General features: G+C 64.8%; 1 protein-coding gene across 1 annotated transcript; it reads right to left on the reverse strand.

The window, feature by feature from the left end:
* Window positions 1–727: 727 nt before the first annotated feature.
* On the reverse strand, window positions 728–22,023 carry GPC1 (glypican 1). Its single transcript, XM_075529267.1, has 9 exons — window positions 21,402–22,023; window positions 6,334–6,492; window positions 4,731–5,122; window positions 4,334–4,499; window positions 3,635–3,765; window positions 3,424–3,540; window positions 3,184–3,317; window positions 2,836–3,011; window positions 728–2,216 (listed from the first exon to the last, which is right to left on the reverse strand). The coding sequence occupies exons 1-9, from the start codon at window positions 21,565–21,567 to the stop codon at window positions 1,987–1,989; spliced, it is 1,671 nt and encodes a 556-aa protein (XP_075385382.1). The 5' UTR covers window positions 21,568–22,023; the 3' UTR covers window positions 728–1,986.
* Window positions 22,024–22,930: the final 907 nt, after the last annotated feature.

The following is a 22,930-nucleotide window of genomic DNA, read 5'->3' on the forward strand; positions in this document are numbered from 1 at the left end:
GGTCAGAGGGCATGGAGGAGTTGCCTGTGGAGGGGCCCTGGAGGGTCAGGCGGGCGGAACCGCACGGTGGCACTATACCCCAGGGAACTGTCCACTGCCCTTGGCGTGGGTGGTGTTTGGTTTCTGACCCTCAAGCGGGGCCATGGTTGAATGGAGATACTGTAACATGTCCCCTGTGGGTGATGTGTCTCAAATAAAGTGGCCAGCGTGTTGCTGGAGTTGGGATCCTGCTCCCGCATGTATCGGCTAGCCTCCCGGCCCTCCAAAGCAGGGGACTCCACAGGGTGCAGCTGGGTGGGACTGTAGGTGCCCTGTTGGGTCAGCAGGGGCTGGGAGACTTTGGCCAGTCAGCTGGCGTGAGACCTCTGCTCACAGCGTGGGGCATGTGGCTCTCCAATGTGGCCTCAGGGGCATGGATGGGGAGGGCTTGTGAACAGGACCACCAGGTCACTCTTGAGGCCCAGACAATGCTGTCCCCACCCATGTCTGCAGGAGCCACATGGGGCTTCTGCCCTGGCCTTGTCTTCTCCAGGGAAGGGTGAGATGGAGACTTGTATGCGCTGACGTGCTCTCAGGATGCACCCTATACAGAGAAATCCCAGCCACACTGCCAGGGTAGTCATGTCCAATGTCCTCCCAAGTTCACACCAACCCCCACCTGCTCCCATACACCAAAAGTGCAAGGCAATGGGATGCACGGGGCACAGGGATAAGCAGTCTGGTGCCCTTGCAAGTCACTGGTCTTTATTCATACAAGAGCACACTGACCCTGCTGACGAACAAGGCAGGGGCCCCTGGGAGACCCCTACAGGAGGCAGGATGCCCTGGCCGGGCTGCCCAGGCGTCAGCAGCCAAGGCCGAGTCCCTTGGAGGGTAGGGCCAGTGTCTAGTCCCTTTGGTGGGTCACTGCAGGCACAAGCCCTGTCCTGGCACAAGGCCCCACTGGCCTGGAGTCTGCGGGAAGGAGGGCCAGGCCTGTAAGTCAGGGCTGCTGTAGGGGGTGGGGGTTCACTGTGGGGGCTGGGCCCCATTCCAGAGAGCAGGCCCCCCACCCCCACTATGATACTAAACACTGCCAGAGGGGAAAGGAAACAGCTGAGCAGCCTGCCCCCAGCCCCTGACCTGGGGAGGAGCGGTCGGTTGGAGCAGCTGAGTGAGCCCCGACTGTGGGTCAAAGGGCAGCTGTTCCCGGATATCTTGCGTGTGTGCGCACGTGTGTGTGTGTGTGTGTCAGGAGGGGCTGCCAAGGGATGGCCATACACAAGCCCTTTAACAGTGCCCCACCCCCACCTTCGCCCCAGCGCTACTGTCACTGGCTGACCCAGAGGTCACAGGAGCCTTGGCCAGTGGTGTGGCCTGAGCTGCCTGGCCTTGGGCGGGGTGGTAGCAGATAGGCCTATAGTTAAGAGGAGTAGTCTGTGGTGGCAGCAGGTGGGCCTGCTTTCAGGGGTGAGTGGAAGAAACCCCCCCCACAACCCAGAAGCCGGTGGTGACAGCAGCCTGGCTGGCAGGTAAGGAAGGACTGGCTCTCACTGGCGGCCGAATCAGGCCTTTCCGAGGACCACCCTCGAGGCCGGTGTCATGCATAGCTCAAGGACTGTACCTCTTGGGCCAGGGGTGGCCCAGGGGGCCCTGAGGTCTCTCGCTCCCAGCGTGGGAGGAGGGGCGGGAAGGCACGGGGGGAGGGGGGCGCTCTTCTCCATGATGGGGTGGGGCTGAGGGGTGGGGCAAGGGGTGGGCACGTGCAGGCGGGAGGCGGCCACCGTGCCCCTGAGGTCCCTGGAGTACATGGCTTTGGGGGCACTAATGCCCGGCTGACCTGAGGGCCCCTAGGGGTGACAAGCCAGGGTGGTGAGGCTGGATCTGGGGGCCTAATCCCCTGAGGCCCCCTCTCCCCCCAGCGCAGAATCACCAGGGGAGTTAAATAGTGTCTGTTTGGCTTTAGGGTAAAGTCAGTCCTGGGCCCCAGTCCTGGCATCAGCTGCATTACCGCCCCCGGGGCCTGGCGGCTGCGATGACCAAAAGAAGGGACAGGAGCAGCAAGGGTGTCCTGGGTCGAGGGTCGATGGCATCCGAGGCCGAGCCCTCCTGCTCAGACAGGCCGGGCAGGGCGTGCGTCGCTGTCGTCCGAGGACTGGAGTCCTTCTTGTTGGCCCTCCGTCCGCAGATGTCATCGGGGCAACCGCCGCCACTGCCCGAGCCACTGCCATCATCACCTGTGGAAGCGCAGGGTCAGGTGGCCTGCGGGGGCCAGCGCCCCCTCCCCGAGGATCCCCATGCTGAATCCGGGAGTTATCTCAACCCTCATCCTCTCCATCCGGCCCACATGGTGCTCACGGGACCCCAGCCATGGCCCCCACTTGGGAGTCCAGGTGTAGGTACTCGGGGTAGGGTGGCTTGTGGTCCATGTCCAGGCAAGAACGCCAGGGCGAAGTGGCTCACAAAGCCCAGTTGGGGGTGTCCTGGAAGGCCCCGCTTCCTTTTCCTATACCCCACTAGCCTGCTCCTGCCCATCCTCACCTGGGCCCACCCTTGCGCCCTCCACCCCGAGTCTGAGCAGCCCTACCTCCATTGCCCTCTAGATGCCCGGCAGCAGTCCGCCGGCAAGGTGGTCCCACCTCCATCCCAGATGGTCCTGCCCCTCTCTTCTTCCCTTTCTGCCCCCCTCCAGCTTGATGGGGTTCCTGCTCTCCTTTGGCCTTGCCCATCCACGGATTCCGCCCTACGGCCAGCCCAGCTCACTAACAGGCCCTCACAACCCAGCACACCAACCAGCCCCGCCCACTCACAGGCCCCGCCCTCCCATCAGCCCTGCCCTCCATCGCTGCCCCTCACTGGCGTCCTGGAAGTCCACATCCTTGCCATTGTAGGCACTGCGCAGCCGGTTGGTCATGATCTTCAACTGCATGATCTGCTGCCGGATGGCCATGTCCGGTTTAGTGATGTCCACCTCCACCTCGGGGTTGTTGATCTGGTTGGCCAGGCCATCCCCCATCACCTCTGGTAGGTACCTGGGGCGGGATGTGCAGAGCCCTCGTGTGAGACAAGGAAGGGCTGGCCCCTAGTATTGCCTGCCTGGGAGGGGGTCCCAGCCCCCCAACACCCTCGCACTGCTGAGGGGTAGCTGCCCCTCCTTCAGCTGGGTGTCCTGGGCCCCCAGGGGCTCCACGGTGGGCAGCTCACCGGCCCTTGGTCATCCCGTTCCAGCAACGGTCGTCACTGGCCGTGCTGACAGCCACCCTCTCGCTGCACAGAGTCCCTGGGAGGCTGACCCAGAAGTCCTGCACGTCACGGAGCTGGGCCTTGGCCTCGGAGACCTGTGGGCAATGAGCAGCTGCTGGGTGGTCCAGGCCAGTAAGCCACCCCTCTCCCCTCCCCCAGCCAAAGACTCAGACTGGCCCCTGGGGCAGGGGGTTTCCTCACCAGCTTCTCCAGCTCATTCGTGGGGTGCTTCTGTAGGTCAATCTTGCCGCGGTGGCGTTGCTCCTCTGGCCCAGCGACCTGGGGATTCACCTTGGGGTTCCCGCAGCCTTGGATGACCTGGGGAGATACCATAGGGGCCCAGGAGGGTGCCTCAGGCCCAGGAGGGGCCACATCAGAGGCGCTCCTGGCCCTCCACCCCCGCCTGCCGCACCTTGGCCGTGAGGCTGTCCTTGCCGTCCAGGAGGGCAGAGATGGCCTCGGCCAGCCACATGTGCACGCCGCTGATGACAGACTCCGAACCCGATGGGCCCCAGAACTTGTTGGTGATGAGCACCATGGAGTCTGGCGGGGCAAGCGCACGCACGCACGCACGCACGCACACGTACGCGCACGCACACACAGGCACGAGCATGACCCTGTGTCTGTCAGCAGTGCTGTCCCCATAGCACAGGCCCCGAACCAGGCTGGCCCCTCCGTGACCTCAGGCAGGTCGACCTGCCTGGAGCCACACCCCCATGTCGGAGCGGGCCTGCCCATGGCACCCCCCTCATGGGAACGCATGCGCCCCCTGGCTCACGTGTGTGCTAGCACATACAGGTGCTGAGACCCATGTGTAGGTACCACATGTCACTCACATGTGGGTGTGTGGGCTGGCCTGTGTCATGGCTGCCCTCAAAATACCCTGATCCCACCGGCCCGCCTCCCAGACACCTGCCGCACCCTGAGTCCCCACCCTGGTCCTGCCCTCCGGGGGCAGGTCAGCATCTCCCCTGCTTCCCGAAAGGTCTCCCCTCCCTCTCCTGCAGCCTCCCAGAGGTCTAGCACATGGGGTGAGGGTGCCCAGCCCCCGAGGGCAGCCAGTGCCTCTCCTGGTGGCCCTTGCTGTGGGCTGAGAATAAAGACGGCTTACCTAGAAGGTTCCTCCACTCAGCATCCAGGTCGGCCTGGTTGGCCAGGCAGCCTTTGAGCACGTTGTGGCAATAGTTGGGGCAGGGCCGGGCACCAGGTACTCCCAGGCAGTGGGCACAGTAGACCAGTTTCATGACGGCCCTCGAACACTCGGGACTCAGGGGGACCTGGGGCGCAGACAAACTGACTGTGGTGTCGGGCTGACCCTGTTCACTCATCTGAACAGCTGCTAAGGGGCATGGCGACAGGGCAGCGAGACCACCCACCATGCAGATGGGGAAACTGAGGCTTTGAGGTTGGTGGTGACAGCTAATGAGGGGGGCACTGCCCTCCTTCCCCTATGGGTCCCTGGACCTCTACTGGGGGCTGACTGAGCCTCAGGCGCTCGCCTGACCCACCTGGGACACCTTCCGGACCACGTCGCTGGCCACACCCAGGCCTTGCACGAAGGCGCGTGCGGCCACGAAGGCACGGGTGGCGCGCAGGCGCAGCTCACGCGGGGCGTCCCCAAAGGGCTGCAGGGTCTCGGCCTGCTTGCCCAGGCAGTCCATGTAGTCGTCGGGCAGCAGCAGCCGGGGGTGCAGCTGCTTGAAGAGGCGCTCGAGCAGGCGGGCCCAGAACTCAGCCAGAGTCTCCTCCAGCTGCAGGCTGGCGCCGCGGTAGTAGAGGCGCAGCTCGGCGTACAGGTCGCCGAAGGCCTTGGTGTTCTGCGTATACAGGTCCCCGAAGGCGCTGGGGAAGGTGTCCTGCAGCGCCCGCTCTGAGCCGTTCAGCAGGCGCTGGAAGTAGTCTGCGGCAAGGGAGGGGCCTGAGGGGCTGCGGCTGGGATGCCCACAAGCTGCTGCGACCCCAAAGGTTGGACCCCGCCCACAGGCTCCTTGACCAGGAGTCCCACTTCCCACCCACCAGCCGCTGGCAGCCCACAGGGCACATGGGTGGTTGGGAGTGGGCTTGGCGACAAGGGTGCTGCTTGAAACTGGGACGTTGCTGGGTGCCTGGAAGGTGCTCCCTCTGCAGCGCTGTGAGGTGGGAGTCCTAGGTCCCACCCTGGGTGCAGCTGCAGCTCTTCAGGCCGGTCCCCACCCCAGCCCTGAGGGACCTTGGGGAAGGCCCAAGGGCAGAGCCCTGGCCTGACTAGGAGAGGGGCTACAGGAGCCGGCAGTTCAAACTCGGGCTATGGAGACCTGGACAGCTGCTTGCCCCCTGGGGACCTTGAGGGGCACCTTGCTGCAGTGGGCGGGAAGTGGGTGGGCACCCTGGCCTGGCACAAGGAGGTGGCAAGTGTGAAGAGTCTGAGGGGGCAGCAGTGCCACCGAGACCAATTCTGGTGAGGGGTGGGGTGGGGGAGGGGAGGGGAGGCAAGGGGCATGGCAGGGCCAGGCTGAGGGTGGAGCAGGCTGGAGTGGGGGCTGGGTGAATGGTTCACCTGTCTCTGGACCCCCTGCTAAGGTCCAGGCAGGGGATGCATGGAAGAATGGAGAAAGAAGTAGTGAGGGCTCCCTGGAGCAGGTTTACCTGACACTGCACACTACCCAGGCCAGGGCTCCCTCCAACCTCCCCTGCACCCCTCCACAGCACCACTCACACCCTGGCTGGGGCCACGCCTGCTGTCACCTGCCCAGTCTAGCCCACCTGCCCATGCTGCAACCAGCTCCCCTAGCCGCTCTTGACTGGCTGATCTATGGAAGGCTACACTGGCAACCCTGCCCCTGGCCCCCCTCCCTGGTCTGTGGGGCCCCCTGCCCCAGCAAAGGCCAAGGCCCATTCCTGCCCAGGACACCCTTACTGAGCTCTGCAGCCCCACAGCAGGGGGCTGATGCATCACCCAGGGCCAGGGCCATCCCAGCAGGTCTCTTCTTGTGACACGCCCCACCCCCATGCAGGGGCCAACACCAGGGCCTGGGAACCCCCTGTCCAGCCCCTCTTCTAACTGCCCCCCTATCTTGGGGGGTATCTGCTGAAAGTAAGAACTCACTCCCCTACCCCAGGCCCGGGACCCACCGTCCATGGCCCACAGTTGGGCGGAGAGCGTGGCCTGCAGGGCCCGGCCGCTGTCTCGGAGCCCACTCTCCAACTCAGTGCGACTGCGGTTGGCCAGGTTCTCCTCCATGTGGCTGGTGCAGCAGGTGTAACTCTGAGGGCAGACCCGCAGGTGCTCACCTGTGTGTGGGGGGGCTGGGTCAGGGAGGGGCTAAGGAGCTGTTGACTGAAGGGTCTCAAGATGAAAGGGGGGCTGAGACCAGCACCTGATCCCTGCCACCCCCTATGGGAAAGGAGGTCCCCTCTGTAACCCAGGCAGAGGGCTGGCTCTGGGGGAGGCCATGGAGACCCTCACTGAGAGTCAGGCAGCCCGGGGCCTGGACTCAGACTCGGCTTCCAGAGCAGGCCCAGCCCAGGACAGAGAGCGGCCAGTGACCAAGGATGGGGAGCATGGGTCTGAGCTGGCTGGCCACTGCTCCTGCGGGGACAGGTGGACGTGGAGGTGCCACCCAGACCCTCCGCCGTTTCTTCCAGTGGGGCATGAGGTCTCAGGCTGGGGGCTCTGAGTGTGTGCTGTCCACCTCAGAGCATCTGGTGGCAGGGCCGGGGGATACGTGCAGTAGTGCCTGGGGGCAGCTGGTTAGTCAGGGCAATAGGTGGGTCCATCTCAGAGGTGACCCCTCCCCATGATGCGGTCTGGGCCTTGGGCAGCTCCCCCTTCCCCACCTTCCTGAGAGACCCCGTTGTCTGGGGCCATGAGAGGGAGTGGCGTGGGCATCCTAGGGAAGGGGAGGGTCAGCAAGAAGGGGGCTACTGGTCTGGGACATGGGAATCGAAGGGGAAAGGAGAGGCCCATGATGGCCACTACCAAGACCCCAGGGCAAGTCTCATTCCCTTCCCGTCCCCTCCCCCCAGCCCTCCTTAGGACTCTACATTAGGAGCCATGTGGTCCCTGCTGGGGGTATCCATCCGAGGGGCCCTCTGTGACTCCTGGCCCAGGTGGGACTGACCTGGAGCAGGCAGGGGTCCCTGAGGGCTGAGACCTGATCCCCAACCTGGGTCTGGTCAAGGGAGCACAGGTGAGTGTCGGCCCAGCTACCCTCTTGCCTGCTGAGTGGCTGTGACAGATACAGGGACAGCAATGGGGACCAGCCAGCCTCCATCAGGGACTGCTGAGGACCATTCTGAGGCTTGGAACCTGGGCTCAAGGGTCTTGGTGGGCTCAAGGGGCTCTGGAGGTCTCAGTGGGCAGAGGGTCTCGGTGGGGAGTGGGGGGTCGCAATTGGCTTCTGGGTGAAGATTTCAGAGTCACAGGCAGTGGGTGGTGGCTCTGGTGGACACCCCTCCAGGCAGACCCTAACCTTGAGCTGGTCCAGAACCCAGAAACCCCCAAGGCTTTCCGCCATCCCTGCTGGCTCCTCCCTCCTGGCCCCCTGGAGGGATAGTGCTCAGGCACTAGCCATGAGAGGAGGGGCAGTCACTCCTACAGAGAGCTCTGCCCAATCCCTGGCACTGCCAGCCTGTCCACCCCCCTCACTGCTTGGTCACCTCACCCAGCCGGTCCAGTGGCCTGTGCTGTTCCAGCCGCCCCAGCACAGCCCCCGTCCCTCCCTCCCTCCTCAGACAGTTACGGGAGTGAAGACACGGAGCCAGAGCCTGGGCGCCGGCCTGAGGCCCTGGAGGCTGCACCCATGGCCCAAGGCGGGGCAGGGCAGATGTAGATGGAGCCCAAAGCTCTCTGCTCCCCTCCTGTGGAGCCCTGGGGACCCCATGTCTAGCCGGCAGGTCACCTAGGGGTGCTGGCCCCCTCCTCCTCCAAGGAAGCGCAGGGATGTGCTCACTGGGAGGGAGGGAGCTTCCAGCACTGGGAGGGGCACGTCTGGGCTGGAGTGCTGTCTTGGGGTGGGGGTAGGGAGCTTGTGCAGGGGTCTACCACCTAGCACAATTCCACAGGTGGCATTCCAAACTGCCCCACGTCCATCCCGGCTCCCCCCCGCGCCCCCGTCAACTGCCAAGGAGATCCCCCTCCAGGGCAATACTCCTAAACAGTGTGTCCCATAGCAGTCCCCCTTCCTAAGGACCCAGTGCCTCTCCTCCCAGGGCTCCTTCCCCACAAACTGACACTGGGCTGTGCCTTTCCTCCATCTCAGCAACATTGCGCACCCAGCCAGGGGCTGTCATGTGCCCACTAACTCCAAGCCCCTCAAACCTCAACCCCCCACTGCTCCTGAACAGGCCCCTGGTCAGGGAGGTGCATGCTGCCTCCCTGATCCCCAACCTGTCCTTCAAGAATCACCCCGTCCCTCGTCCTCACCAAGTCATTGCCCATTCTGTCTGCTCACCCCTCTGGCCACTTGAGGGGGGAGCCCGTTCCTAGGACCCCCCTCCCATCTGTCATCAGTTGTCATCCAGCACTGCAGTCCCGATCCCCCCAGCAGCCCGCCCAGCAGCCCGCCTCAGGTGTGGCCACACACCTTTCCGTCCAGGGCCGGTGGCTGACCCCCGCCAAGGGAGACCTCGTTAGGAGCTGCCATTTCTTCCCCTCACAAACTACTCAGCCCCCTCCCCAGCCGCCCTGGAATGCAGCGCAGACCAGCCCATTGGCCACGGGTCTGCGCTGCGGTGACGGGGGCTTGGTGGCATGGAGCCCCGCAGACAAGGGGCCAAAAGCCAGGCAGGGACCAGGCTAGGCAGGTCGCAACCCTCCCCTCTCTGCGCTGGGGGAGGGCTCTAAGACCCTTCCAGAATGCCCCCCAGCCTGCTTAAGGGGGCGGGGCTTGGTAAATGGCAGGTGCCTCGCCCCTACCCAAACTCCAGATCGCCCTTCTAATCTCCCGCTCCTCCTAAGAAGCCCACCCTCCGGCAGGTCCCTGCCCCCCTCCCCGGCTCTGTACTGACCCACCAGCCTCTGAAAGACTATCCGCAGCCTCTCCTCCCCACAACCTCACCAACGACCCGCCACCATTGACAGTGTCACCAAGAAGCCCCTCGGCTGCCAGAGCCTCCGCCATGCGCTGCGACCCCCAAAGTGGGAGGGTCCGCCCCCCAGGCCAGCGCGGGGCTCCAGCCACTCGCTACTGTCTACGCGGGCGACCAGCGCAGACAGGTCCAGGCCGCATCCGGCGGGAGGCTGGGCCTGGGGTGTAGGGGGTGGGCAGCCAGGGCAGGCGGCACAGTGGGCGCTGGCGCAGAGGGCGCGTCGTGGGGAGGGGGCTGCGGCAGGCTAGGGGGAAGGGCGAGGGCGCCGCGATTGGCGAGCGAGGGGCTGCCGCAGTGGGTGCGGCGGGCGAGGAGATGGGTCTGAGGGCCACAGGAAGGGGGGCTTGTCGCAGGAAGGGGGCTGCGGCAGGCGAGGGGCGGGGACGCCGCGGGGACCCGGGCGAGGGTGATGAAGATGGATGAGGGTTGGAGGCTGGCAGGCTGGGAGGGTCCCCGGCGGCGGAGGGGACGGAGGGGTGCGGGAGAACGCCGTGGAAGGGGAGGGCCGGGACAGGGGACCAGGGTGGAGAGGAGGGGTCCGGGGTTGGCCAGGCTTGGGGAGCAGCGGCGACGGCGGGAGATGGCGAGGGCAGTGGGGCAGGATCACCCAGAGGCTCCCAGCTCCGCGGGCGCCACCCGGCCGACGCTCGGAACCCCTTCGCGGCGGTGAGAGCGGCGCCATCCGTGGCGTCCCCGGCTGCGGCGGTGCGTGCGCGCAGGACTGCAGGCTGTGGCCGGGCAGGCGCCGGAGGGCGAGCGGCGCGGGCGGCTGCGATGGCGGGGCGCTGCGAGGACTCCGGTCGCCGCCGCCCAGGGCAGCGCCGCAGCCGCACTGGCGCGCATGGCCGAGGGGCGGTGGCTCCCCGCGCGCGCCCGCCACCCGCAGCCCGCCGCGCGCTTGCGTTGCCGCCGTCGTCTCCCTGGAAACCGCAGGGGGCGCCCTGAGCGCAGCCCCTCTCCTCGCCGCGCAGACCTGGGGCCGGGCCACGCCAGGGCTGGGTGTGCGTGGGGTCAAGTTTCTAGGCGCTGAAGAGGGGCCACCGCCAGCCCAATGGTGCTGCTCCAGCGCCACAAGCTCCCCCAGCCCCTTTTTCTCACCGCTCCCACCTCTGGTGACTAGACCTCTGTCCCTCAAACCAGCCCCTCCCACCTGGGGACCTGCCTGGCCACACTTTCCATACACCTGTTCACCCCCTTCCCTTCCCAGCCAGCAAGTACCCACTGCAAAGCCTGGCTCCATCACTTCCACTAAGCTCCCATCAGTGGGCAAGGCAGGGCAGGGTCCTGTGTCCCGGAATCCCCGCAGCCAGTTCCACGAGCCTTGCTGGATGGAGCGCTCTAACAAAGTACTTAGACATGTGCTTGTGTGGCGGTGGTGGAGGTGGTGTTTATGAGGAGGCGACAGGACAGGAGCCTGTTCCAGGGACCCCGTGGACAGACCATCTGGGCCACTGGAACTGGGCCTGGGGGTGCCGACTTGCCCGAGGGGCTGGGGCCCTTCCAGCCAACTCCCCAGTTATTAGCATGCCTTGGAGGAGGGTCCTAGGTCTACGACTCCATCCTGTGTCTTTGCTGTCTGGCATCCCACCCCCTGCCTTTCCCCACCCCCTCTGGTAGCTAGTTGGGGCCACAGTACCTTCCCTGTGGCTGACCTTTTGAGGACCTTCCCCAAACTCCCGTGGGCACCCTCCCTCTCACCAGGAGGATACCTGTATGTGTGTGAGGGAGCACCATCCTGCTCAGTCCCCAGGCCAGGACTTATGCTGATGCACCCACAGTACAGGGAGAGCCATGCTGGCTTGAATTCAGTGACACAGGCTCAAGGCCATCAGTCAGCTAGGGGAGCTGCCTTAGGGGCCATGGGGAAGCCAGCAGGGATGGAGTGAAAGAAGTGGGGGCAGGAAAGGCAGTCACATTCACAGCACCCCACTCCTGATCTGACTGACTCAGCAAGCCACGGGGCCTGATAACTGTCCCACGGTGGGTGGGGGAGGGGGCTCAGCTGGAAATCATTATTCCAGGAGCAGCTGAGCATCTGAACTGCTGTGCCACCAAGCCACTAGGAGGAGGTAAGACCCCAACAGGGTCCCTGTAGGGGAGAAGTCCCCCGAGGGTTTCCGGAGCACACAGCCTCATCGTGCTCCCTCCGTGTGGCTGGTGGGTTTGAACTGCCACCCTTGTGAAGAGTAGCCTGGTGCTTAAGCCAGTGTGCCATCAGGGCTCCTTTAAGCACCTCCCCCCTTGTGTCCTTACACCGAACTGTCTAGAAGTGCAGGACACACCAGGCTCCGGGCCACCGTGCTGATGCCCTGGTTGCCCCAGACAGTGGCCCTGGGAGAGAGGATGGGACAGGAATGGACATGTGTCACCTGCCTTCCCGGCACAGGCTTCCCTAACCCTGCTTGCTCCACTTGGCCTGCAGGTGTCCGCCCAGGACACGTGGATTTCAGGTAAGGAAGGATTCCATCTCCAGGGGGAGATACTCGACACCCCATACGCAGCTGTTTCCCAGGTGAACAGCCCTGGGACAGATGGCACGAAGCTAAGTGGTGGGTGCTCCAAGACCACACTGCACTGGGCTTCATTGTTGACCCCACTTCCCTTTGTGGGGTCGGGGAGGAGCGCGGACACCCCCCCCCCACACACACAGCCTGCCCTGACCAGAAGTCGGAAGGGGACGGCGGTGCCCATCTTGAGAAGAAACAATGCCCCCACTCTCCGCCTCATGCCAGCCCCGCATCACCAGCAGGATCTCAGCGACCAGGCAGACCCACCCACTCCACAGCTGGGAAAACCAAGGCTCAGGGGCTAAGTGATCTGCCAGATACTGAGCCCCCTCCCCTGTCTCCTGAGGCAACTGAGGGGGGAGGGGAAGGGAGGCCAGAAGCCCTCTCATCTCCATGAGTGGGTGAGGTCTCATGGTTGGCTGGTTGCTGCCCGGCTCCCCATGTGAGGACCCAAGCAGGTGGGCAGGTGGGATACTGGCTTCCTCAGGTTTCCAGTGTGCCAGCCCCCAAGGGACCAGGCACAGCTATCAGCTGAGTAGGAAGCCTAGTGGCCTGGGGGACGGTGGCAGGCCGGGTGATCTGGATCGGGAAAGCAGACGTGGCTGCTGCAGGCTGACCAGGCCTGGGGCCCTCGGCAGCTCGGGCCTCGACCTGACCTCCCCACCCCTGAGTGCCTGAGGCTCCACTGCATGCTGTCCAAAAGCTCCCCTGCAGCGCAGCCCGGTCGTGTCTGCAAGGTTGCCAAGCACTGGGGGTGTTCCCTCACTGCAACAGTCAGGGTGGCCTCAGGTCCCCCCTGACCCGTACTGCAGTTTCCCGACTTCCCAAGACCAGGGCGCCATAGCGCGTCTTGTGGCAGCTGTGGAGCAGTGCCCAGGCTCCCCAGCTCCCAGGCTTGCTGTCCAAGCTGGGCTCAGTGGCCGTGTCCTCACGCCAGAGGGCACCCTGGCTCACTGATCACCTTCTGAAAAACAGTCCACCTCCAAGCCCATGCTGAGCATTTCAACTGCTCTGAACCCCGAGAAACCTGGGCAGAGATGCCAGGGCTTCCTCTCCCATGGCTGATGCGGACAGAGCCACAGTCTGCAGGGCACATGGGACCTAACCCACCCACCCTGCCCAGGCACACCCCCCAGTGACCAGCGGTTGATGATGAGGTGCCTGCAGCAGCCCTCGGGCTGGAGGGGGGCCCTTGCCTCACACAGCCTCTGCCTGGAGCTGCCACCCTCAGAGGCACCCCCTCCCTGGCTGCTGCTGGCCCACCAGACTGATGCTTAAGGGGGCAGAGGCCTGGTTGCACCTGCTGAGGGCCCTACCTCTGGGAGAGGGGAGTGGCTCAGGGGGAGCACAGGGTGGGCTTCGAGCCACCCGACCACTCAGACCCAGGACACAGCTTGGTGCCCCTTGGGTGGCTCCCACCCCACTGCTCCACAGCTCTGGGAACCCAGACTCCAAGGTGGTCATGATGTAACCTCTTCATGGGCAGAGCACACCTGCCCCTCACTGGCTCCCACCTCCACAATCCACCTCAAGGCCAGGGAGCTGCAGCTCAGCCCTCCACGGCCAGCTCAACACCCTCCACCCCCTACCTGCTCCTGTCTCTGCTCTGCTGTATTCTAGGCACCCCAAGAAGTGGGGTCTCGCTCAGCAGGTCGGAGGGAGGCCCGCAGGTTTCCGAGCACACCAGCCCCTGCTTTTTTGTGGCTGAGCACACGGGGGAAGGGGGCTGGTGGAGCAGGAGGTTCAACGCTGATGCTAACAGTGATGTCCCCTAACAACCGTTCCTCGGGAAGAAGTGAGACTCTGCTCCCGCACAGACTGACAGCTCGGAAACCTGCCACAGAAGGCCCGGTGGCAGGGTGGCTACTGTCGCGCTGTCAACTGCCAGGTCAGCAGTTCGAACCCACCAATCAACTCTGCAGGAGAATGATCATGCCTTCTACTCCCATAGTTACGGTCTCGGAAACCCACCGGGGCAGTTCCCCTTGTCCTGTAGGGTCACTGTGAGTCAGCATGGACTTGATGGCAGTGTTTGGTCTTTGTGGGTCTGAGTCAGAAAGGACCCCTGCTGGCGAAGTGGGTTATGCCCTGGGCAGCTAATCACCAGGTCAGCGGTTCAAGCCCACCAGCGGCTCCCTCCCAGAATGGGCTTTTACCTCCCAGCAAGAGTGACAGTCTCAGAAGCCCACATGGGCTGCTCTCCCCTGTTCCATTGGGTCACTGTGAGTCAGCATCGACTGGATGGGCAACGTCCCCTGAAGGCACACTGGTCCTGCAGGGGGTTAAGCAGCGGGTGGCTAACTGCTCCCTGGGAGACCCATGTGGCCATCTGTTTCCATAAGGGCGGTGGCCCTGGGAGCCCTTCTCCCTGGCTGCAGCAGGGACACGGCAGGGCCCGACCGACGCCATTGTTCAGGCTAGGGTCTTGTGAGGGTGGCAGCAGAGGACCCGGATCCGCTTCACTGCAGGTGTGCAAATGGCTGGTTCAAATCACAAACCTCACCCCAGTCACGCGGCCCGCCCGCGCCCAGCCACTGTAGGGGAGAGGCCTGCGCCCAGCCACTGCAGGGGAGAGGCCCGTGCGCACCCTGTGAGAGGTGCCAGGTGCAGGGGTGTTCTTGGAGCTGATGCTCAGGGCTGACTGGCCGGCAGCAACTGCGTGTCACTTCTGTTTCGGGTCCCCGGGGCAGTGCCCAGCAGGCAGGTGGACGCCTGTGGACTGAAATACGCCTCAGAAGAAATGCCTGGTGATCTACTTCTAAAACACCAGACACTGAGGCCCACGGCTACTGTCAACAGGCTGAGTTCCCTAGTACCACCTCACTGTACCTCCCTGCCCTGGCTGCCCCCTCCCCCAGCCCCTCGGACACTCGCAGGAGGCCCTGGCCACAGACAGCCTCAGCTCTCTCTGGAGGAGCAGCTGGTGGGCTTGAACTGCTGACCTTGTGGTTCACAGCCCAATGTGTAAATCCCTGAGCTAAGTAAGAACGCACTGATAAACCCCAAACGCTGTCCTGGGCCTGAACTCCCTTCCTGCCACCACAAACAATTCCCTTTGGCACCCGAGTTGGCCCTCCTCCCTGCCTGTCCTACCAGAGTTGCCTCTTCCCTGGCCCCTGAAGCAGGGGCCTCGTACCCACCGCGCGCCCCAGGCTCTGATGTGCGCCTTCCTGCTGAGGTTCCGGTTCCCTGTCTCCCACGGGGGCTCAGCTGGCATCTCTGGAGGCTGCCATGCCAGGAGCCACCGCCACCATGTGACACTTGTAGGGGCCCTTGGGACAATCACCCCAGCCACCTTACCCCTGGGGAGGTATGTCAGCAAGCAGTGTCCGTCTGACCTACGCCCTCTAGGGCTCTAGCCCCACTGGATGGGAGGATCTTTGAGGCCAGCCAGTGTCCCGCCCACCTCTGGGTCTCAGAGTCGAGGCCTGCATGGGGTGGCCACATCACCTGACTGGCAGGCTGCACGGCCGTCAACCACCAAGTGCCATGGGCAGGTAGTCCCCCGCTGGGGCATGGGGTCAGGAGGGGGGCCGAGCCACTCGAGAGCCTGGTTGGTCCCTTTAAAAGTGTCTATGGGTCCAGTGTGTCCCGAGCTCCATGACAACAGGGACCCATGAGAGCAGGTGAGCCAACGCTGGCAGCGGGTGGCATCAGCTTTGTCCCCAGGGTCTACAGATGGTCACAGGCAGGGGATCTGCTGTGAGGAGGGGCGGGCGCCAAGGGGACGTACGGACGTCACACAGGCCTCCCCCCAGAGGGCAGTGTGAACACTCACAGTGGCCCTGACATTGAGGATACCTTCTGACCCCCCACGCAGGTCAGCAACAGACACCTCAGCAGCCCCCACTGAATTCCGCCCTTGAAGCCCCAGGCCACTCTTCTTGGAGTCTGGGGTTAGCCCAGGAAGCAGCTGTGGGGGGAGCAGGGCAGAACTGGTCCTTGGGGGTGCTGGGCAACAGTCCATCGCCAGAAGCTGCCCCGGCAAGGAGGCATGGCCCTGAGGACAGACACCACCTTCCAAGCAGATTAGACACTTCCCCACTCCCTGAACCTGTGGGGGATGTGGGGTGCAGCTGTTCATCTCTGTACCCAGAAACCAGCACTGGGAGGGGCCCATAGTGAGTGGAAGGCAGGGAATAGAAAGAAGGAGGGAGGGTGGACACATGGATGGAAATGTGGATGATGGACTGATAAATGAATGGATGCTGAGGGATGGCTGAACAAAAAGATAGGAAGATAAAATGAGTGAATGAAACAATGGGTGGGGGAGTGGCTAGGTGGTAATGGGTAGATGGGAACATAGATGGATAGGTGAACAGAGAGCCAGGTGGATCAAAGGTGATGAATTAGTGACTGATACATGATGGACGAATGAGAGGATGGACAGATGAATACACTGTGAGATTAATAGAGGGATGGATGATAGATGGATAATGGATGGGTGATAGATAAATGGATGGGTGAGTAGATGTGTGGGTGGTGGGTAGATGGATGGACAGATGGGTGGATGGATGGATGGGTGAGTAAATGAATGGGTGGATGGATGGGTGGAAGGATGGGTGGGTGGGTAGATGGGAGGGTGAATGAATGGGTGGATGAGTGGGTGGAGGGTGGGTGAAGGCCAATTTTTCCCTCCCTGTCCCTCATGAGAATACAGGCAGTACCACCAGCAAGACTAGCTCCAACTTTGCGAAGCCCCCTGGGTGTGGCTGCCCCTGCCCCCAGCCCGTGCCCCTGGTGCTGAGTGGACAGCGATGCTGTGCTGGCAGAGACCTCCCCTCTGACCTTTCTTAGTTGCTCATCTCTCCTCTGTACCAGTGGCAGCTCTGTGTCCCTGGCCTCCACCCAGCGCTCTGTCCTCAGGCTGGACATGTCCCAGAACTCTGGGCCATGTGTCCCTGTGCCTGGGGCCAGGTCCACAGAACAGTCCACCAAGGGTGCCGGTTCCAGTGCTTCTGTCCTCCTACCCCTCCTCATGGGGGGCATGGGCCCAGGTGCCCACCCCTAAGACCTGCTTACTGGGGCCAGAGGAGGCAGGCATGCTCAACAGGCAGGTGGCAGTGCCAAGCTCTGGGACTCGGTTTCCCCTTCATGTGAACTAGGGGGTTTATGTATGTGATGCCTAACCCTGAGGACCCTGGTTCTGACTGGTGTCAGGGCCTAGTGGGACCTCTGCCACTTGGCCGGTGCAGGCCGGAGACCTTACTGGGCTCTTGGGGCATCAGGGTAAGTGGGATGGAGGGTGGGGCTGCCTGCAGGGCCCCTCTGTTGCTAACCCAGGGCAGCTCCCACCTGCCCGGTCCTCGGCCCGCTGCACACTATCTGCCGCATGCTGGCATGCCTTGGACGGGGCAATAGCCTGCTGCCCACTCCACAGTCCCAGCCAGGCCCAGCCTGCCAGCTGTCATGCAGTGCCCCTCCTTAGGGACACGGAGCCCTGGCCCCAGGGACAGAGTCCAGAACTCGGCAGGGGCAGGAGCATCAGAGCTCCGGGGCTGCCCTGTCACTCGGCCAAGCTTGGGGCTCAGGGGGCATTCAGGCACAAATGAGCAGCAGAGTCTCGGTGGGCCCTGGTGGGCAGCGTGCCAGGAAGACACCGCCACAAGACACCGCCAGAGACCTCCACAGATCCCCAGGGCCTCCAAAGCTGCCCCGAGGGCTGGCACCCTTGCCCCCACCCAGGGATGCAGTCACAGGCCATGCTGGAGGGAGGGGGCAGCCAGCCAGGGCCATCAGGGATGAGTGGCATGGAAACACCAGCGACCCCCGCAGGAGCCCAGCCTGCAGCGCAGCCTGGGAAACAGGTGTGAGCCCAGCACACCTCACAGTCCCCTGTGCCCTCAGGCTGCCACACCCCCAGAAGGCTGGAGATGGTGGTGGGGCTCCACAGCCATCCCTCTCCTTATACCTGCTACAGGTGGGCCTTCCCTGGGGTGTAGCGGGGCTGGAGCTTTGTGGGAAGGGGGGTTTTTGCCAGCAGGGTAACATCTCCCCAAGGACTCAATGCCCTTCCCTCGCACCTCCTCCAGCCACCCCCTGCCCCAGCACCTGCCCAGGCCTGGTCTCGGACCAACATCACAGTTAGAGCCAGAGTAGTGGGCGTTGGCCCCCACTTTCTGGGCCAGCCCTCCTCCACAGTGCAGCCCACTGGACCCCAGTGCACCCCAGCCTTTCATACACCACAGGACACCCCAATGCACCCCAATGTATCCCATAGCCAGTGCCCCTACATGTCAAAATACACCCCACCACATAGCCCCTCACGCGGTCCTCTACATTCCCCACAGTGCAGGGTCCCACGCAACCCGACACCATGCTATTCCAGCCAGTTGTGGTCTAGGCTTGGAGAACCCCTCAGGGGCCTGGCCTGTCCCACACCCAGACCCCCATTTCCAGCCTTGATACGGAGCCACTTGTGGCTGGGTCTGAGGAGAGCAGACTCCCGCAGCCTTGGGCAGGACTTTCCCAGGCCTGACACCCCTACCCACAGACTGGGGCCTCTCCCCTCGATGACCACCCATGAGAACAGCCCACAGCGGGCAGTGGTTTACACACATGGGGCAGTGGTAGCCATGGGGACCCCACCCTGAGCTTGCAGGGGGCGGGGCAGGAGGACAGGCAGCCCGTTGCAGCCACTAATGACTGTGAGTGCCTGAGAGAAGCCCCCCTGTAACCAGGGACTTCCAAGCAAGGGCGGACATGGCAAAAGCTTCACGAAGCCTTGGCTGGCAGTGGGCAGCCTGGCCCAGCTTTAGTGGGCAGCAGGAGACCACAAGTTTAGGAAGATTGGGTTCCAGTTCCCTGAGCACCCCAGGACGGGCGCCCTGGGGGAATCTCTGGAACCCCAGTTTCCCGGCCTCTAAGATGGGTCAGCCGCGCCAACAGTGAACTTGTGACGCATCCTCCCCATTGCAGCTGGAGGGGCCGGAGGAGAGCAGGTCGGGTCCCAGGTGGGCTCAGGGTCCCCCCAGGTCACACATGGAGACACAGACCCACGACAGTAGTGAGGGTATGGAGGCCGCAAGACCCCCTACTGGGAGGAAAGGTCGGTCCACCATGGGGCCCCGGTCATTACATCACCCAGATGGCCCTGCCCATCACCGCTCCCCTGGGTGCCCCTCCCTCCTGTGCCCCGCCCCCCATATGGAGCTGGGTTCTGGTGCTGGGATGATGAAACCACACCTGCCACTGTGGTGGCCACTGGGCTCCAAGCAGGACCCAAGGGATGGAGGGACTGAGCCAACCCACCTTCTGGCCTGGGAGGGGGGACCATGTGGCCGCGGGGCCTGGGTCGCACTGAGGCCACAAGCAGAGCTGGTGGGATCAAGCCAGTCCACCTTCTGGCCTGGGAGGGATGGACCTTGGCAGGAGGGCTGAGGGTGCAACTCTGAACAGCATGCCTCCCTGCCAGGACTTGAGAAGGGCACAGGGCCTGGGAGGCACAGAGCAGCTGCTGCCAGTCCCCCAATGCTGAGCCACAGCCTCACTGACCCTCGTCCCTCAGGCTGGGCTATGCCCACCATCCCAGGCCGCAAGACCTTGACACACACACCTGTCACCTGCCTCCAATGGTCTCCCCAGGCACACAAGCAACTCTGGGACAAGCCAGTGGATGGCTGGGGAACCACGGGGGTCCAGTGGCTTGGGGCTGCCAGCAGACCCCAGGGCAGGTGCTGAGGACCAGGCTACTGTAGGCGTTCAGGTCCCTCCTGTGGGTGACTGCTGGGCTCTGTCTCTCCAATGTCCCCAGCAGAGTCATGGTGACGCCCCAGCTTGCTTCCTGGCTGGGCTGTCCATCCCTTTGTGGTCACAGCCTACCAGCACCGTTAAGTGCCGGCTCTGCCCCTCATTGGCCCTGGACTAGGTAGACCCTCTGCTCCAGCTTGGCATGCACCTAGTGGCCACCAGAGGGCACCCTCAAAGCTGAGGCCGGCTGAGCTGTGCCAACTGGAGTGACCAAGGCTGGGCGTTCTGGGGGAGGGGAGCCGCCTGATCCTTTACCCACGTGGCACCGGAGACCTAAGGGGGCTCTTGGGGACATGGTGGGAGCAGACAAGGCCATGCCCAGCATGTCTTGGGGACAACTGCTGATGTCACACTCACCAGCACACACAGGTGCCAACGCTCTGCCCTGGGCATTCCCACCCATGGGCAACAGAACCCAGTCTGTCACACTCCCATCCCTCCACTTCACAGGCTCCATCTGCCCACCTTTCAGTTCTCCTGGCCCTGGGCAGCTGCCCCGACTCCCTGTCACCTGACCTAACTGGGGACAGCAATCTGTGGTTGAGAGTAAGGCTTAGGGTGCTTGGAGGCTGTGGGGGGTGTGGGCAGAGAGGTCCTTGGAAGTGGTGGGGGAAATGGGCAGAGGGGCCTTTGGGGACTGTGAGGGTGCAAGGGCAGAGGGGTTCTCAGGTCGAGGGATGCTCAGAGCTGTTGGGGGACAGGCAGAAGGTATTTGGGGGCTTCAGGGAGCACTGGCAGTGGTGTGCTAGGGGACTGTGGGGTGCTAGGGCAGAGGGGGAGGGGCGGGGGTGCTGAGGTTGGTGGGAGGGGCGTGGGTGGTTTTGAAGCGGAATCAGGACTAGCAGGGCCTCTTCAACACCCCCCACCCCCAAGTGAGCTGAAGCTCAGCACTGAGGGGCAGCCCCAAAGACCCTCACACTAAATCTACAGGGCAGGCAGAGTTGGTCTTCCTGGGGGCGATGATAAGTCTTCTGGGTCAGAGCTCACCCCTCTGGGGGACTTGGTGGGACAGGACCTAGGGGTCAGCAGTCTGCCGTTCGCTGGAAAGGGCAGGGCTGTGTATGTGGATTCGCAAGCCAGTGGCCAGGACACCTTGCCCCCAGAGATCAGGCGGGAATCTCATGGTCTCCCAAGCACCTGTCCGGAGTCTGTCCATGGTGGAACAGGGGGCTGTGGAGACACCCCCCCCATCTCCCCATCCAGCACTCCACCTACCCCCCAAGAGAGCCCCTTCATCGTCTGCCCACTGCGCCCTGCACTCCGCCATGCACTCTTCACACAGCAGCGGGGGGTTCGTCCGGGGCCCTCGGCCGCCACCCCACACCGCACACGCCTGCCACGAGCTCCCCCGGCCCGCGCCGGCCGCCCGCCGCCCGCCGCGCGCCCTTACAAAGAAATGTCGGGGCCCGGCGGCTCCAGGGCGCCCACCACCTGCAGCTGGGCTCGCGGCGCCCGGGACCAGGCGCAGGCGGGACGGGACGCAGGCGGAGACCACGGACACAAGTTGCCCACCGAGTCCCGCCCGACTAGCGCCTTCTCACCCCGCTGTAGCCCTCACTGCCCCCAGAAACGGGGCTGACTTACAAAGCCCACCTAGGCAGCTTTAGCAAGGGACCCGGCGGGAAGCCCCCGGCGCGACCAGCGGCGCCTCCCAGAGAAGCCGCCTGGCCGTGTGGTCGTCCCGGTCCCCGGGCCACGATCGTTCGCGCCGGCCCCGGGACTCGGACGGACGGTGACCGCCGCGCAGGGGCCGCCCTGCGGCGGGAAGGGGCCGGGCCGGGGCCTCGGTGGGGACACGGGGCCGGCGTGGGGGTGGGGGGTGGGGACCCGTGCCCCGGCCGGCTGCGCACGTACCCGAGATCTCCGCCTGCGGCACATCGCTCAGGCTGAAGCCCTTGGCGCCATAGATCTGACGGACTTCGCTGCAGCTCCGGCTCTTGCCCGCCGGGTCCCCGCCGGCGCAGGCGGCCAGCGCGGCGAGCGCGCACAGCAGCCACCAGCCGCGGGCCCGGCACTCCATGGCGGCCCGGGGCCCGCGCCTCTCCCGGCTCGCGGCGCCCGCGAAGGGCAGCGCCAAGGTCCCGGCGAGCGCGGCCCGCGCTCCAAGGCGGCGGCGACAACAAAGCCGGCGGCGGCGGCGCGGGGCGCGAGGTCCAGCGCAGGTCGGGCGCCCAGAGCGCGGCGCGGTCCCCGTCGGCCCTCCCCCGGCGGCCCGGCCCCTCGGCGGCGGGCGGGGCGGCGGGCGGGGCGGCGGGCGCGGTCTGGGGCGCGGGGCGCGCTTCCCCTCTTCTCCGCCGCACGGGGCGGCCCGGACCGCCAGCCGCTCGCTGGCTCGCTAGCTCTCTCGGGCGGGTCGGGAGGCGGAGACGCGAGGCCCGGGTAGGCCGGGGTCCCCAGGGCGCGCCCCCCACGCCCAGCGCCCAGGGCGGGGCGCCACCTGCGGGGGCGGGGGGCGAGGGGTGCTGAGGCAGGGTTTCCCCCGCCGGACGTGACATCACGCCTTCCGGCCGCCAATCGGGGGCTTCCCCGCCCCCAACCTAAACCGGCATCCTTCGCTCTCCAGAGCGGGCTCCCGCTGCCGCCCACCGCTTGGCAACCGTCCCTGCCCGTGGCCCGCTCCTCGCAGCGGTGGGCCCTCGCCCCGGCCGGCCCGCGTACACCCCTGCAGCACCCCTCAACCCCCGCGCCCCGTGCAGCGGCCCTCGGGCCCCGGTCCCGCCGACTGCCTCTGTGGGGTAGCGCGGGGCGATGTCGGGGACCTGGCCCCCACCCAGTCCTGTATGGAGGCCGCCTGGGAGGGAAGACCCTAGTGGGTTGGAAGCTGGGTTTGGCCCCTTCCCCGGGCTGCGCCAGGAAGACCAGCCCGTGTGTTGGCTTGGACGCTGGTGGGAACAGTGACCCCGGGAGGAGACGGGCGCGGGGAGGGCCCGGGCCAGGCCAGATGGCGCCCCAGCGGAATGGAGGCGCTGCAGCATCGGGGAGAAGGCGGAGTGGCCCAGCAAGGCAGCAGGCGCACGTGGGCGAGGGGTGAGGCCGGGACCATGGGAAGAGACCAGACCCGGGGTTTGGCCCTGCACTCTGCGCTTCCAGCCCTGCCCTGCCCTGCCCTGCCGGCCGGACAAAGGCCCCGAAGTCCGCCAGAGGCTGGGCCACAGCCTGAGCATTCAGGGCGGCAGGTGCTGTGGGGTGGGAGTGGGGGGCCCGCAAAAAAGTGCAGCACGTGGTCACCTGGCATAGGAAGGGCGGTAGGAGACGCCAGCTACCCAGCGCCACTCCCCTGCTAACCGTGGAGGTTCACTTTGGCTCTTGCCCAAGCTGAGGGCGCCATCAGTTAGCGCGGACGTCAGGGCACCTGGTTCATTTCCAGGGTTAACGGGCATATG

This window comes from Tenrec ecaudatus, chromosome 13 (assembly GCF_050624435.1).
Source record: "Tenrec ecaudatus isolate mTenEca1 chromosome 13, mTenEca1.hap1, whole genome shotgun sequence".
NCBI lineage: Eukaryota > Metazoa > Chordata > Mammalia > Afrosoricida > Tenrecidae > Tenrec > Tenrec ecaudatus.

Bases quoted from the DNA above. Each gene is read 5' to 3' on its own strand.
- GPC1 (XM_075529267.1), bottom strand. From the start codon at position 21,567: ATGGAGTGCCGGGCCCGCGGCTGGTGGCTGCTGTGCGCGCTCGCCGCG. The intron at 6,493-21,401 runs GTACGTGCGCAG...CCCCACACACAG, and splicing joins GCCGCAGGCGGAGATCTCGG to GTGAGCACCTGCGGGTCTGC. The intron at 5,123-6,333 runs GTGGGTCCCGGG...CCCTTGCCGCAG, and splicing joins CCAACTGTGGGCCATGGACG to ACTACTTCCAGCGCCTGCTG.